Source organism: Ambystoma mexicanum, chromosome 11 (genome assembly GCF_040938575.1).
Source record: "Ambystoma mexicanum isolate Mex_15411 chromosome 11, UKY_AmexF1_1, whole genome shotgun sequence".
NCBI classification, from domain to species: domain Eukaryota; kingdom Metazoa; phylum Chordata; class Amphibia; order Caudata; family Ambystomatidae; genus Ambystoma; species Ambystoma mexicanum.
This window is the reverse complement of record NC_090934.1, coordinates 483,888,947-483,906,017: the sequence shown is the minus strand read 5'-3', so window position 1 is coordinate 483,906,017 and position 17,071 is coordinate 483,888,947. Positions and strand designations below refer to the sequence as shown.

General features: G+C 45.7%; 1 protein-coding gene across 5 annotated transcripts in view; it reads left to right on the top strand.

The window, feature by feature from the left end:
• The window catches only part of TTC17 (tetratricopeptide repeat domain 17), a 2,246,693-nt gene that overhangs the window by 1,516,540 nt on the left and 713,082 nt on the right, over positions 1-17,071 (top strand). For all 5 annotated transcript variants that reach the window (XM_069623328.1, XM_069623332.1, XM_069623330.1 and 2 more), the window contains one exon: positions 4,460-4,646. In XM_069623328.1, coding sequence (XP_069479429.1) covers positions 4,460-4,646 — 187 coding nt within the window. The remainder of the gene's footprint in view (positions 1-4,459; positions 4,647-17,071) is intronic.

Genomic DNA, 17,071 nt, shown 5'->3' with positions numbered 1-17,071 from the left:
CCATTGCTGTTGCTTCTTCGACTAATCAATCAGCTCAAACGGTCCAGGTGCAGGATGATCCTCGTCGTACCGGTGTGGCCGAGGCAGAAATGGTACACGGACCTTTTCGACTTGTCAGCGGCCCCTCCAGTCAAGCTTCCGGTGGTCGCAGATCTTCTCCCAAGGGAATGGGGTGCAATACTTCACCACGACCCAGGATCGCTGAACCGGAAGGCATGGCTCCTGCAGCATTACAATTCAGAGGTAATGACCTTCCAGTGGACTGCAAGGAGGTGCTTGCCAAGGCCAGGATATCGTCCACTTTTAAATGCTACGGACATAAATGGAAGTGGTTTGCTGTTCGGTGCCTTGCACGGAAGATCGACCCTCTGCGTGTCACGGCACCGCAGATGCTACCATATTTGCTCTTGTTGGCCAAGGCAGGACTGGCCCATGCATCCATCAGAGTTCATCTGGCGGCTATCTCCTGCTACACCTGATCTCCGAGAAGGTTGTCACTATGGTCACGCCTTCTGGTTAAGGAGTTTATTAAAGGACTGTTCCGTTCCTGCCGGTGAAGGCTCCAGCCCCGGCGTGGGAACTCAATGTTTTGCTGACTAGGCTCATGGTCCCGCCATTCAAACCTATGCAGACAGTTTCACTGAAGTTCTTGTCGTGGAAGACAGAGTTCCTCATGGCCATCACATCTGCACGACAAGTGGGTGAGATTCAGGCTCTGTCCTGTAAGCCACCTTATTTGACATTTCACGACACAAGGGTGATGCTGCGGACGCACCCCTCCTTCGTGCCCATGGTGCCGTCAGACTTTCATCTAAACAAGCTCTTGGTGTTGCCTGTGTTTTTTCTGACGCCTTCGTCGCCGGCCGAGTGGACTTTGCACTCGCTGGATGTGGCTAGAGCGCTGAAGTTCTATGTGGACCACACAGAGTTTCTGGAAGACGTCACAACTTTTTGTAAACTTTGGCCCTGTGAACCAAGGGAAGGCCCTCTCCAAGGCTTCCATTTCCCAGTGGCTCTCCGGCTGCATCACCCATTGTCACTGGTTTGACAAACCAACCGTTGCCTGGCCGTCCTAGAGCCCATTCGACCATAGCGATCACTGCAACTACGGCGTTCCTGTCTGGTGTGCCCCTGCTGGACATCTGCAGGGCTGCTACGTGGAGGTCGACGAGATTCTAATGCGTCTACAGGGATTCCTGGGAGGAGTCCAGAGACGGCCAGGCAGTGCTGCGCAACCTGTTCGTTTGAAGGTGAGCCTGGTGAGGAGGTAAGAGATGCTTATGTTGAGCCTTCGCCACCTCCCGTGGTTGTGCATGTGTGTACTGTTATGTATTCTTTATTTATGAGCATGTGAATCCATGACAGACCCCATGCTGGAGAAGGAAAAAGTTACTTACATGTAACTGTTGTTCTCCAGGGTGGTCCGTCATAATTTAGAAAAAATGTCGAATGACAAAAATGATGAAAAAATAATGTCGAAAAAAAAAAGTCGAATGTATAATAATGTTGAAAAAAAAGGGGCGGTTGGGGGGGAAACCCCCCATTTTAAAAAAAAAAGTATTGAAAAATAAATGCATTTTTTTTTTTACATTTTTTTTTCTAAAAAATGACTTTCGACATTGTTTTCTAAATTATGGCTATAAACCGTTCTCCAGCATGGGTCTGGCAAGGATTCACATGCGAACAGTCCCGCCAACCGCTCTGCCGCTCTTCTCTTGGTCCTACTGCCACTTTACGTGCTACCAAATCCGAAGATGGCTGCCAGAGGAGGGGCTTGGGTAGAGGACAGTCATTGGCTTGGGGCAGTGTGAGCCAGAGCTCAGTGATTGGTTGTTAGGAGAAATACAGTTCAGAATGAAACTAAAACGGATGTTTTCTTTACCGAGGATTCCCAGCCTGACGGGGAATATTCATGGCCATGTGAATCCATGCCAGACCCATGCTGGAGAACAACAGTTTCAGGTAAGTAACTTGTTCATTTTGCTTTCAGCCAGAAGGCCAGCAACACAGTCTTTGTGCCATTGGAATACATTTTGCAACTGGTGCAGAGAAAACAATGTTTATCCTTTTTATGTGTAAAACACCAGATGTTTTATCCTTTCTGCTATCTTTGGCCAATATGGGACTCCAGATTGGTACAATTAAAGACTACTTGGCGCTGCTGTCCATCTTTAAGAGCTCGTCAGGGGAATGTTCCTACTTCAAAATTCCACTGGTGACACAATTTCTAAAGGGGCTCACCAATGTGTCCCCTCACCCTCATCTCCTTTCCAGGTTCCAGTTTGGGACCTTAATCTAGTTCTAAAATTTCTAATGGGTGCACTTTTTGATCCTTTTCATGTCCTTTAAGGTCATTAACTCTTAAAACCATTCTATTGGTAGCTCTAACATTAGCCCGTAGAGTGAGCAAGTTGCAGGCACTTTCGTCCAAGCCACCCTTTACTATCTTCCACAAGGATAGGGTTGTTCTAAGGGTCAAACTTTCATTGTTACGCAAAATAATTTCTGATTTCCACATAGGACAAAACATTGTTCTGCCTTTGTTTCTATCTCCCTCACCCCTCATCGTAGCAAGGAGTCGCTGCTGCGAGCTGTGATTTCAGCAAGTTCAAATGGGATCAAACTAATAGGAGCCTCTGGAGCTGACTTTGGCACTCAACAACCTTTGAGCCACTGTACCGCACGTGTGAATCAGTTTGTGCTGCACTATGCCATCTGAACTGCTCAAACAAAGCAGCATCACTGCACCTGCAATACTCAAAACTCGGTTGGAAGCACTAGGCTCTTTGCTTCAAATCAAGTCGCCAGTCAAACTGACCCTGTTATGCCCCCCAAACTACTCCCTTCGAGCACCGTATCGAACCAATTTGCTTTGCGCATCCTGACGGACTGTCCGCTATTTAACCGAATGTGGCGATCTTCATGAAAAGCATCGGTTGAGGATCGCTTTGAACTTCAGCAGCCTTCAGTTCGACCCCCGACTCGACATCCGCCTGCTGTCTGGACTGCCACATTTGAGCCTGAATCGAACCATCAGCACAGCACTAAGAAGCCCGGTACACAGTTGTCAAACCGCCAAGAACAGCCAAGGTATTATTGCCCAATACCTGCTCCTCTGCTCCATTTCTGGTCACTGGGCACCGATTAGGTCACTTTAATCCTTTTTTGCATTCAAAAACATATTTATTTTGAAGAACATTATCTTTTTTATTGACTTTCTCTCCCCATCTCATTACACAGAGAGCTTAATCTTGCTATCTTTGCCTATTCTGTGTTCTTTCTACAAGGTTGGGTATAGTAGTGCTGTCTATTTGGTTATTATGGCATATGGTGTGTTTAATTAAAGTATATATGTTTCAAGTATATATATTTGTATAGAACCTTGATTGGGCATTCTTTATTTTGGACTCGTGTACTGTTTGGGTTGCTACTGTTTCACATTCACACCCCTCTTGAGAGTACAGCCTTCCCTCGGGCCACGCTACCACAAAAGATGAATGAAGTATATATTTTAACTTTACCCGTTTTACTTTGATTGGTTTCACTCTAGTTTTGTGAAAGTGTAAGGGCTGAATAGGCGGTTTAGCTTCTACTCATCCTTGTGCTCCTCTGGGGCAGAAGTCAATTTACCATAGCAGCTACCAAAGTAAGACTGCTCAGTAGAGTGGTACAGAAAGTGTTTATACAAGAGCTATCGGCACAGAGCTTTCCCCTGTCTGCTTGAAATATCCTGTTCAATTACCTCTGTATCAGTATGCCTTTAACTTGCTTTTTCGATGAGCCAAATATGACGACTCCTAGGCAAAATGGAGCATGTGCTTGTGTTTAACCCAGTCCTGTTCTTTTTCAAGGCAAAAACATGTACAATTAGCATCCAAAATTATAATTCCATCAAAATTGTGTTATCAAATGCAATATCTTTTCAATTCATATAATTATTGCTCAACTGTGTACAATTCTCCCACCTAGTCAACAGTTTCCATTCACCGTTTTACACATAGCATGTTTACATGGGTATCCAATATATCTTTGTAAAGATCCTTTTAGTTTCCACAATGTTTTGTCCACTCTCAAAGATCTATACTATCAGTACACTGATTTCTACCTCTTATAAGAACGAAAGCCAGGCTGCATAAGAATCGGTCATGTTCCTAAAAACAACCACGAGCCAATGCGGCTTAGCCACCCTATAATTGACATAGCGATCAAAGGCTACCTCTAGGCCAGCCCTATAATCTGGCCATGAGCCATTGCTGCTGTTCCCAAATGCTATAACTAAGCCCTTTGGAAGGTCATACACCACCATCACCAAGCTACCATTTCTCGCCCAAGCCTGCGTTACTGAGTCAGTGCAGCCTCATCAAGGGGTCTTCAGAGTTTGAAATAAATATTTACTTTTGTGTTCCAGTTTATAAGAACCAGCTTTTCTTCCTGACTCCTCTTTCTTCTCTCCCTCTAGCCCCTGACTTTTATGAGTTTGGGAAATGCAAATCTGGCCCAGAGAAACATCAGTGGGGCACTCCAGGTCTTCAGGCGAGCGCTGGATCTGACAACGCGCTGCCCACTGTGTAATGGCAGCCTCAAACTCATCCGGTGTATGCAATTCTACCCTTTCCTGTACAACAACATGTCCTCTACGTGCAGTGGTAAGAAACTGTGTCCGAGCTCTGAAGCACCATTCAAGCCTCTGCCTCGAAAATAAATGACACTGGATTTGTCTGTCAGTCACTTGTTTTCTCTCCATGCACAAGCCCCTTTTTCCCTTAGATGTGTCCCCTATGACTCTATTTCCTCCACATTAGTTTTCCCCCACATTAGCTCTGCCCCAGTTTATCAGCTTCTACACACGTTTGGATGCAGTATGTTTACCTGCCTACCTTTCCCTGTCCAACAACCCAACCTTTTGCTCACATAAGGTCCCCCCTCTTCCTGTCAATGTGTCTCTTAACTGTCCTAGGTTTTTCAGCTTTTCTGTAAAATGAAACCAAGCATTTTGTGTACATGATTGTTACATCTGATCCCCAAGGCACAGTCATTTTTCTAAACTTGACTTGGAGCAGAGTTTGGAGCATTCAGCCGCATCGGGATCATGCGCTTTGTACACTGAAAGATTAGAGGAGCAGACTGTGGATCAGGTGGTTGGCTATCATGATGTTGCTTTTGTAGAGTTTCACATTGCTTATGAACTAGTGTTTCACTCTAGAATAAAGGGCAGGTGGATTACAGAGAACTGATGCCATCCATCAATTTAGAAATGTTGGGGATTTTGAAACGTGCAGACTCCCCCATTCCACACTTCTTAAACAACATACCACGAAGGTTGTGATTATTCACAAATACAAAAACTCAAATGTCCCATTCAGATTTGAGATTCATGCATTTCTGTTGTGGGTACTTTTCAGACGGAACATTAACTATTTTATATTAATTATAGGTGTGGAAAAGTAAATCTGCATGGGTTTCATTTTAGACCCTTGAAGCATATTTACTCTTGTGTTTTTTTTTTTTTTTTTACAAAGCGACCCCAGGGAAATGATTGCTTTGGAAATCAGTCCATTAAACCCCAGAATGGAAGGCCCTGGAAGATTATGTATAATCAGGTTGTGGAGGAGGAGGAGTTGTTGAAGGCTGAGGAGCAGACTTAGGAGGTGAAGGGAAAAAGGAAGGGGGAATCGGGACAATGGGTAGGTGTAGGAGGATCTAGAAGAGGTGGAAGAAGGGGAGGAAGAGGAAGAATCAGGATTGGGGTGGCTGATGGCTGGATGTGGGGGCAGGTAGCACGTAGCTGGTGGAGCTGGCAGCTAGCGTGTAGCTGAAGGTGGCCGCAGCTAGCACGTAGCTGGAGGTGGCATCAGGTAGAATGAGGAAGGAGTTGATTTGGATCAGGAGGATGAAGAGGGTTAGGATGATTATCCAGGGAAAGTGTGGGAAGTTGATCAGTGGCAATACAAGAATCATTTGGTTGATCATGATTGTTTTTTCAGCATACCGTTTCTCCAGGCAATCTCCTACTTGCAGTTTCCCATTCTTAAAACAGACTGGAGTTGAAGAAACTAAGTTAAGACATAGGTCAGAGCTTTTGTCATAATATGCTGCTGTGCAAACCATGCAATGCTTCCTAGATCTTTATTTGTGACTGCAAGATGGTGGGGGGATGTATGTCAACATGTAGCATTCTGCTGTCTAATGAAGTTGGCACAGAGCAACACATTGGAAGGTACAGGTTTTTACTTGTTGTGAATTCCCGGCACTATGCTAAATCCTGATTAACTTTCCTTCCTCTGCATGTTTCCCGACTCGCTTAATACATTCCAGTGATGTATTCCATTTCCTCTCCACCTGTGGGACCCTTTCTAGTGGAAATATATACTCTTCTTCTTTCACCTTGAAGTGCAAAAAAGTCCCTATTACCAACACCTCAGAACACAGAAAGGCGTGGTGGTGGAGGAGCAGCATTTGGAAACAAGAGTTAGTGCAAACAAATGTGCTTTTACAAAACTGCTTAAATATCAGAATGATGAAAACTTCACTAAAAAGACACAAAGTGGTGTCTAAATCCCTCTGGTTATACGTTCAGAGGGACCACCAGCCTGTAGGGTGTACGCTGGGGTTTCTACTAATTTAGTTGAAACTCTCACTGGTAAATGAGATAGAGCAGTCTGGCTTCAATCCACAGAGGGGTGAAGTTGGCGTTAAGGTATATATCCTAGAGGTGGCCCAAATAAACAAATGTCCAATCGTTGTATACTGAATAATATATTAACAGTTTGTGTATAAATGTCACCTCTATACGAAGTATAAAATAGTAAGCATACATTTAAAAAACTAACTATGTTTTAAAGGGACACCAGATAAAATGTAAACCTCAGATAAACATTTGAAGTTTGTGAGGGGTCCGCAATGAGGCGAGCACAAAGATAGTTTTTCTCAATATTAGTCATGTTATTAACAGTAAAATGGATAATGATGAAGGCCTAACTGTCCCCATTCTAACGTAAATGTTCCTTCCTAAGAAAGTAAAACTAAAAGGGGATGACCTTGTGTCCAAACTCAATCTGACCCCCACACTAACATATATACATTCTAACAATGCAAGGTAAATGTTTCAAAGTTCAACTCGATAGAAAAGTGCAACAAGTCAAACATATAATGCCAACAAAAGCACTTCTTGTATCCAGGGTTAACTCCCTTCCCTTGGATTACTTCATGTAAGTTATTCACAATGTTCTTCTATCAAGACCAGTCTCTTAAAGGCATTACAAATGTATTTTTCACCTAATACTTTTCTCAGGATGACAAAAACAAATGTTCTTTTCGAAACGCTAGTTCAGATAAAGCAAGGAAAACTCTTAAATACTTTTCAGAATGGCAAAGCAAATGTCTTTTCCAGAATAGTGATTCAAGTATGGCAAAAGGCATGTCTTTTCAACCTTCTGGTTAACAAAAATGTTCAATTGAAACAAGAACTTACTATGACCAAGTCTCTTTTTTTAAAACACTGACTCAAAATAAGTTTCCTGGTATGCGCCCCTGCCAGGAAACTTCTCAACTTCAACTGATAGAAACTCTTGATATCCTATTTTACTCTCCTGCCAGGAATATCCCCCTTTTAGTTCACTTAGATCCCCTGGTGCACTCTCTTGCCAGGTATCTGCTACACAAAAGATTTCAGTATCTAATATCTTTATCGGGCTTCTCTGCAACATTCACTCTCTTCATTAATATTCTTACAGTTGCACTTCTCCAGTGGCACAACCATTTTTGACTTCAGTTAGTACTTGCACTAATCTCACTCATGCTGGAATCCCTTAATATGAGGGTTTGTTCAAGCTCCTTCTATCATCCTCTTTTATACAGTCTCTTAGCAATTCTTGTTCCAGGTTTCACCCAACTGACATCTCATGTCAAGAGAATTGTACGAATTGTGCCTCTTTATTTCTCTTAGATTCATTTTTAGTTCTTGGCAATGTTGGTTCCCGGTTTCTTCCAGCTGACTATTTATGTCAGGCGAATCACACTATATTTTCCCCTGTTCTTTAGGCAGTGTCTTTTGGCTTAGACAATGCTGGTCACAGGTTTCCCAAACTGACATTTCATGTCTAGAGAACTCAACCATTTTCGCCATTTTTGTTTCAATTTCATGTGTGTGATGCTGGAAATACATCAGAGGGACAGGGCCTCTGCATCGTTGTCCTTTACTGCTTTTTATCGTGTGTTCTGTCGTGTTTTCCACACAGGAGTTCATGTGGGACTCCTGGCAGTGCAGCTCTCTCTCTTTTGGTTTGGTGAACCGACCCGTGGGATACCCTGATGGCACCCATGGGTGGGGGTACAACCCTCTGCCTCTAGTGTATGTTTTTGGGCACCTGTGTGTGACCCACAGAGCAGTGCACGGGCTGGTGGCAGCTCTGTGCTGAAATGACTGGTGCCCTGAGCGTCTTCCATTTTGGGATGTCCAGGCCCTGTCATTGGAATCGGTAGATTCCTGATGGAGACAAAATGGTCCCCATGGCCTCTTGCCTTCCATCACATGTTACCTTGATCTTCCCGAAGTCCCGGGAAGCCCTGCCTCTGTTCCTTCCCCCTGACTGGCTGTTGTGTGGAAGTTCCGTATATGGTAGTGTGGGGAAGTGCCGACAAGACTGGCTGGAGCCTTCTCAATGACCGTATGTTGTGGGTACGCCTCTGGGTGGGACCTGGGTGAATGGAGTGTGTGACAAATATACATTCGTTGTGGCTGTCTAGTATCTGGTGGTTGACACAATGGTTGAGACAGCCCTGCCCGAAACCGGTATGAATGAAGCTTGGAGTGTTGAATGGCCCGGTACTTGTCCCAATACACATAACTTGTTGTGAGTGTCTGGAGAGAAGTGAATGGCCTGAATACCTTGTGTGCCTGATTGGCTGCCTGCCTGCATGAATGCCCGTAGTTGTGATTGGATGCTTGAGTGTGACCCAGCGGAATGAATGGGAGATCAACAGTATATCTGGGGACCTCTCACTGCTAGGAATCTAGGAATCGTGTTCAGAAACTGAAGTCCACTACGACAAGTAACTGAAGCTTGATCCTGAAGCCCTGCTGAACGAGAAGAATTGCTGTTGCTCTCCTTCACAATCTGAAAGTGGCTGTGCTTCAAGAACTGACCCAGAGAGGACCTGGTAAGGCGCCCTCTTTCCGAGCTACGAGGGACCATCATGGACAGCTGATCTTTGCCTAAACTCCCTGGTAGACAGACCTTCGACAGGCTGCTGACCCGATAGGGGGACTGCTGCGGAACTCCAAGGAGAAGCACCCGGACTGTTGTCCGCCACTGTCGCCGACCACCGTCGCTGACTGGAGCTGCCGTGCTCCCGTTGCCTAAGAACTTCATTGACCCAAGGACGCTCGCATCCACATCGTCGCCGCCGTATCCTGCTGGAGAAGGCCTGACCGCTGACGTGCCGAGGAGCATCCACCGGTGGGTTTCCTGCCACCCAAAGACCACAGACGCCGACGACTCGACGACCTTGCTGGGCCACAGTTCTTCAACTCTTTGCGGTCCACAACTATTGACACTGAAGTGCCCCGTGCGCCTCTTCCTGGCAGGACGTTTACGCTTCCCCGTCAACGAGCACCGCTAGGAACGACGCGGCCACTTCACCGTCGTAGTTCGACCTGTTCTCCGTCGGACGTTCGACCCGTGACTCCTGCCTGAAAGGGAGGACACTCAAGAAGGGTTGTCGATTTCCCCGATGAGGAACGCTACAACGCCAGGTACTTTGGGGTTGCAGAACTATTGGAAAGTCTAAGTGTGAACAATATATGGACTGGGCTTGTATCCTTCTTCTACAGGTTGCCCAGGTGGGGGAGGGGGGGGATCGCCACACACAGCTGTCTCTAGTGGTACGGGGCAAGTATTTGCCAATTGCTCAACCATCTTGCTTTCCTTCCTCTCTCTACTGCTGGTTTCCTCTTTATTTTGATCTATGTGTCATTCTGACCGTATGCACTTGAATAAGATCTAATAACGTTAGTGGTACCACTTTAGAATTGTACATATTTACCATTGTTGATTTTCGGAATACAAAGTGAGTTATCGTGATATTGTATATACCTTTGAACATTAATTATATAAAGACTGTGTTGTAACCGATACAGTGTGTGAACATTCCTTTGTGGGTGCTTGGGGACTACACTGTACTTAAGAACCAGCTCGCATCACCTCCCGAGAAGCTAGGCCTTGATTGCTCGTCCATTGCTACCGTAATAGAGAATCTTGGCATGGGTCTCTGTGCCTCCCCTCCACCATATAGAGAGCGGAAGTGCAGACCCCCCCCCCCCTCCGGTCTTTACAATGTGGTTGGTATTCAAAAATACTTTCACAATGCTGTTTAGCATGTGCGCACGTCTCTGGGGGGGCCCCTTCAATACCAGGCTGAGTCACTGTGCAGTGGCTGAGATGTTCTTGCGAGGGCCCAGCTTCCCCGTCTGGCCAGAGTCTCTCTTGTTCTTTGCGCCGGCTCCCCTGGCTTTTGCTGCCAACACACATGCAGTCTCGCAGACTGCGTCTTTGTCCCGCTGCGCGTCACCTGCTCTCTGCCGAAGTTCTTCTCTGGTCCCGAGCGACACCAAACTGTTTCGAACGGGCATCTCTCACTTGCCCCACGATACTCTGACGGCCTTCCTCTGTTATGAAAGCTTGTAAAGCGCACGGTCACCCGTAGGCATAATGGTGCTAGGAAAGCAGCAGAGCTAACTCACCAATCCATTCTAGAACAGATAGGTTTTCAACAACTTTCTAAACTGAAAAATGATTATATAAGAAGCTCGGCTTCCTATGCGCGTGCAATGAAAAGACAGCACACAGAGCAAGCCAGCCGACATCGATTGAAGTGCCTGACTAGGCAGATAATGAACACATATGACCTGTACGTATTCTGCTCCCAGACCATGCAAGCCACAATGAACTAAACAGTGCCTTGAACTTAATGCGCTGAGCCACAGGGAGCCAATGTAGGGCATGCATGACAGGAGTAATATGTGCCCCCTTGGGGGATACAGTGGCCACTCGGGCAGCCAGGTTTTGAAAGTGCTGTAGCTGCTGTATAAAGCCCTTGGGCTGAGCCGAATAGAGCGTATTACAATAGCCTAAGCGACTCAGAACCAAGGCAGCCACCACCAACAACCTAAGATTCGGGGTTGTGGAAAGGGGAGCACCTTTCGCAACATTTTAAAATGGAAATGACCAGCTTTCCATACATCCGAAACATGCGCGTCCATCGAGAGAGTCGATGATAAAACAACTCCCAGGTTCTTGACCATAGCAACAGGGATCGGAAGCCAAAAAGAGGATATCCAGAGTGAGGGATCAGGAGGAGCACCCACCACCATGACAACCGTCTTGTCTCAGTTTAGCTTCAGCCAGTTGTGGTTCATCCAATCTTCCACGGCAGACGAGCACTGACGCAAGCACGATGACATCTCAGCCTGTTCGAGATGTAACCAAATCAGAATCTGAGTGTCAACGGCATAAGAGTAGCACTTGATGCTGAAGGAGCAGATGAGACACACAAGTAGCCGAATATAGATATTAAAAAGAATAGGAGACAGGGCGGAGCCCTGAGGGACGCCACAGGAAAGTGAACAGGGACAGGAAAGAAAGGGAGGAAGTGAGAGTATTTGAGCTCTTTCCATCAGAAACGAAGAAAACCAAGCCAGCACCCCTGGCCCCGGAAATACCGGTTTCAGCCAGGTGGGCAAGCAGGGTAGGGTGGTCAACCGTGTCAAAAGCTGCTGACAGTTTGACAAGAATCAGGGCACCCCTCCTTCCCCCCTGGCCCCACCCCACATCAACCATCCTGGCTATATCATCCTGCACTGACTGAACGGGGTCAAGGAGACCGGAAGACTCGACAAAAGAAGATGAAGGTGGAGATATCAGAGCGTCTAAAAGTTTCATAGAAAAGGTGCATGAGCTGAAATAGAACAGAAATTCGAAGGGAGTGAATGGTCCAAAGAGGGCTATTTCAGCTACGCTATTGCAGTCGCTACTTGCAGTTCCCGCGGGATATGGCCCGACTGGCAAGACAAGTTAATTGCCAAGTATCTCACTCAACAGGTTGGTGAAAATATCCTGCATCACCGCCAGTGGCACTGGGTCCGACGGGGCCGCTGACTTCAGTTGGTTAATAGATGCAACGATGTCAGACTCTGAGAACACCGGAAAAAGAGACCATAGCAAAGGGTCGCCCAAGCTCGAAGCAACTGGCACCTCCTTAGCTGGGGCAGAGGCCAGGGCAGCCAAAGAGATATTGGCCCGAATAGCAGCAATTTTGTAGATAAAAAACTGGGTCAGTGAGTCGCAAAGATCTTGAGATGGGCTCACTGCGATAGTAGAGTTAGCAGTTGAAGTCAAGGATTTAATCACAGAGAACAGTTCTCTGGGTTTACAGAGGGCTACCTCAATTTTGTGCACAAAAAAGCCTTCTTAGCAGCAGAAATAGCCATGAAATAGCCTGCAGCCCAAGCTTTGTACTGAGATCTAATACTAGGATTATAAGACCGACACCATTTACTCTCAGCCTGTCGTGGCTCGAGACAAGCTAATTTAAGCTGCTCTGAGAACCAAGGTTCAGACAGTAGCCTCCCCGGTGGAATTTGTCTCATGGGTGCCACCTCATCAGCTTCCTCACGCAAAGAAAGAGTTAAAACAGACCTCTGAGGGGGCACTAAATGTTTCCCTAACAGAAGACACAAACGACTTAAGATCGGCTGACCTCCAACTTTGCCCCCATATTCTAGGCGGAAAAATCTTGGGCTGCATGGGTACCGCCTTCAAAATTAAAGTCAAAAGATAGTGGTCCGACCACAAGACGGGCTCTGCAGGAAAAATAGATGGCTCCGTCTTTTCGTCCATGACCAAATCAAGCATATTTCCCAGCTTCTGGGTAGGTTTGCACACTAATTGGTGCAGACCTAAGTCAACAAAACTATCAAAAAGGAGGTCAAGAGCTGGGGCCTGCGGGCCATTAAATTTAAGATTAAAGTCACCCAACACTACTAGATGGGAAAACTTCATTAGTAGGTCAGCAACAACTCTAAAAAGGGTTCCAAGAACCCAGTAAAAGATCTCGGGGGACGATAAATAACTAAGAAATGACACGTGTATTGAGAGGATAGACTACATCGCAGTAATAGAGCTTCCATAGACAGAGTGCAGAAGTGGCACCTGGGTAACCGCTAATGTGGATTTTGCAATCGTAGCCTCCCTCCATCCCCCAATCTGGGGTGGGGTGGGGTTCGATCAAGACGAATAATGTTATAGTCAGACGGCAGGGTTTTCACCAATGCAGGCGCCGCAGAAACATGCAGCCAGGTCTCCGTTAGAGTATATCCGGCTTCCGATCTTGTAAAAGATCATGTACGTCGGCTGTGTGCGCTGGGAGAGAACGAGTATTCAGCAACATGGCCGTAATCGCCACCGTGCTCAGTCTATTGGTCCACTGAATTGGAGACCGGTAACGGGCTGGAAACAGGACACAAGCCCCCTCCCCCTCCCAGGGAAATCGCATCCCAGGCGTTGCCAAGTCCAGTAGTGCCTGCCTAGAAAAACGCATTAAACCATCCAGCCCGTCCGTGACATGGACGGACACAGACGGGCTGGACTTTGGCACAACTTGGGCGCGGCAGGCGGGCTCCCACTGCGCTGTCGCCGCCCAGTGGTACATGGCCGGCACATGCCATTACCTAGGCCAATCCGCTGGAGAGGAGACTAGCGATGGAAAGCAGACTACGTCTGTGCGTGCAAGAAAGATGATCGACTCCGGCAGCTCCGAGCTGAGCCTCTGACTCCTGTAGAGGCCAGGCACCCTCTGCCACAGGGGCTGTCTACAAGGAAATAAAATTAATAATAGTAGAAATTAACATAAAAAAATAAAATCTATAAAAAGCTGAGTGCAGGTAAGCGGGCGCCCAGTCACATGCCACGGCACCGGGGGCTCCCGTTGTCTAAAAGGAAAACAAATATGCCAGAAATGTTACATCACAAAAGGAAGCACCTAGCAGTGCTCAAACAGACGGGGGCAACATCCCCTCTGCCACCGGTCATGCTTCATTTGCACTTTGCAGCCTTCCTTCTCTCTTTCCTCAGTCCTGACATTCTCCTTGTCTCCATTTCCACAGCTGATCAGGGGATTTAAATGTCACGCCTAATTGATTGGGTTGATGACGACTAGATTTCCATGTCGTTCAAAGGCACATTTCCTCCACATTAACTCCTTGTGCCGCCTCCTTGTCACAGTACTTAGAGATTTCTGGGACTTTGAGTTCCCATAAGCTTCAAATGATTTTGGATAACTTTGATGAATAATTGTTTGAAATAAAATCATCACAATTATCTGATGAGTCATATGCTCTATGTTCATTATGCACATACCAAGATTGAATAGGGTTCTGTTTTAAAAGTAGTTTTCAGAGTTTTACAATCGGATGGTTTTGAGTAATGGCAACAAGCCATCAAGAAATCTGGAATTAAGAGATTTTCTTCACAACAAAGAGAATGATACAGCTTCTCTCCCTGTGGAGTGACCACTCTCCCCGGACAGCCATCTTCTCCCATATGATCCACCATCCGAATACCACCTCCAGGGTCAGGATCAGGTAGTGGCTGCTTTCCCCTCGCCACATAGGAAACTTTAGGGTGCGGATCAGGAATGACACTGCAGGATTCATTGCCATAAATTAGAAATACTTTTATGGGTTCAAGTGGAGGAACATGTTTAAAGACATGCCACTTTAAAGCGCCAAACATTTTCATTAATTAGGCTGAGCTTGTTTGGGGTGGGTAGGGAGCATGGTTTGGAACTCCATGTTTAGAGTTTTGGGAACCTTTATTAATGAAGTAAATGGGTGTAGAGTGTCAGAATTTTGATACGTTTGTAGTGGCAAGATTGGCGGGCTAGAGTGGCCTGTTCCTGGCATATATTTATCTAGCTTTTTTTCGGTCCCTCCGCTCCTTTCTACCCTTTTGTATTGGGTTGTGGCTTACTACCAGATTGACAGTCCGTAGAATGTGTGCTCCTAATAAATTGCCCAATCCAGTCCTTGAAAATTCTGTGCTATAATCCCCATTGGGGGTAAACAATTATCACACGCTATACTTGCTCCCAAGTTTATGGTATCCACTGATTCCCCAATACTAGATGGGAGTAGAACCCGACCATCAGAGGGTTTAGCCCTAAGTGCCCGGTGGAGATGACAACTTCAGGACAAGATGCCTCAATTCCCTTATACTGCTGATGATGAATAGGATGTAGATGCAATGCAGTGTTCTACCACGTTTGTGAAGAAGCTTGGGAAGAAGACAAAATCCAGTCAAGCTGAAGTTTCATCAGGAAATAGAACTGGCAATTCTGTAGATTTGGTACCTGCCATTACTTTGGCAATGCAGTCCACGACTTGAAACATGGACAGCGTTATCAAGTTGTGGGCCAGTACTCGTTAGTGAAGAAAGGGGTCAATAATGAACCACTTAATACAAACCAAGGGCAGCATATCAAGGAACGTATTGCTGACCTTGATGCATGCACAAATGGGGCACTTTGAAACACAATTTACCTGATGTATAAGCGCTTTACAAATGCCCAATAACTAAATAAATGTACCTGAATTTAGCTACTGGGTTGAGTCATTGGGTACTAAGGTCCCTCTGGTACACTCCTTAACTGTGCATAAGTCTTGTCAAATGGACCTGATCCATGTAATGGTTAATCAGCATTGTCAAACAAATCCTGAGGTAACTGCTGTTACTAAATTACCTAATAGGGAAACCATGGTCACTGGGATAAAACCTATAGATCAAGCTATTCTTATCATTGTAACTTCGACAGAAGTCTGCCGCGGTGAGTCTCGCTCCCTGGTAAAGACTTTGGGACTTGGATCCAGGTCTAATTTTACATCGGACTCTGCATCCTTAATGGACATTTGGATAAAAAAATCACATTTGCCAACGATTGCAGATCCGAACCAGAGGAGCTTCATTTTCGATCCTCGGAATATTCTACTTACTAATGTTGAAAAATATAAGGAACCGGAATCAAGGGAATCACTAAAAAATAAAGTATTGGCCTGGCTACATCAGGGAGTGGGCCATAGCTGTATTAGGACTCGGGACTTGAGAGTCCTTCGCAGGGTGCATGTTAATAACTGGTGTTCCATGGATAATACCAAATGCATTGTTTTTGGATGTGGTCAAAGAAATCTCCATTGTTTCTGAGTAAATGTAAAAATCAGAGGACTGTCATCTTCCACCAAGTTAAGAATTATTTTGGGCTGATTTGCACGCTCTTAGGAATGCTGCTGTTAAAAGATTTTTATCTTCTCGCTCCTGTTACTTTCCCTGCTCTGTTATTTTATTTCTTGCATGTTTAATATATGTATTTTGTATCTGTGCTTCTTTGCCTGAGGGCCGTGTTCCAGCGCGTTAGAAATTAAACAGACAAATGCATTCCTAAGAACCTAAAGGTGACTGTATATATGTTTTGAATTGAGTGTTCAGTTTTTATGAAAGTAGGATTTATCCCATACCTGACAGTTACTACTCCTGACAAAGCGCAGACTGTAATAGCAAAGGAAATTATACTGTGGGTAGGTTGGGAGGAGCTATAAGGAATACGTGGGAGGGACATCCAATCGAAAGAACATTACTAGGGGTAAGTAACTATTTTTTCTAAAGGATTGTGTCCTCCCATGTATTCCTTCTCTTATCATAGACTCCCAAAGCAGTTCTAGTGTTCCTGGAGGAGGGAGAATTTAGGATTTCTCATTGGTCTCTGTGCACAGAATGCAACACTGTCTTACCAAATAAGCCTTCACGGCTTGAAGAAGAATCTAAACTGTAATGTTTGGTGAAAGTGTGTACGGACGACCATGTGGAATCCGCACACATTTCTTTAATTGGTACTCGCCTTTGTAATAATGCAGAGGAAGTAGCCATGCCCCTGGTCAAATGAGCCTGAAGGCCCTCTGGGGCATTTTATCCTGCCATTCTGTAGCATTCAGATATTGTCAGTATTATCCATCTGGATAACGTCT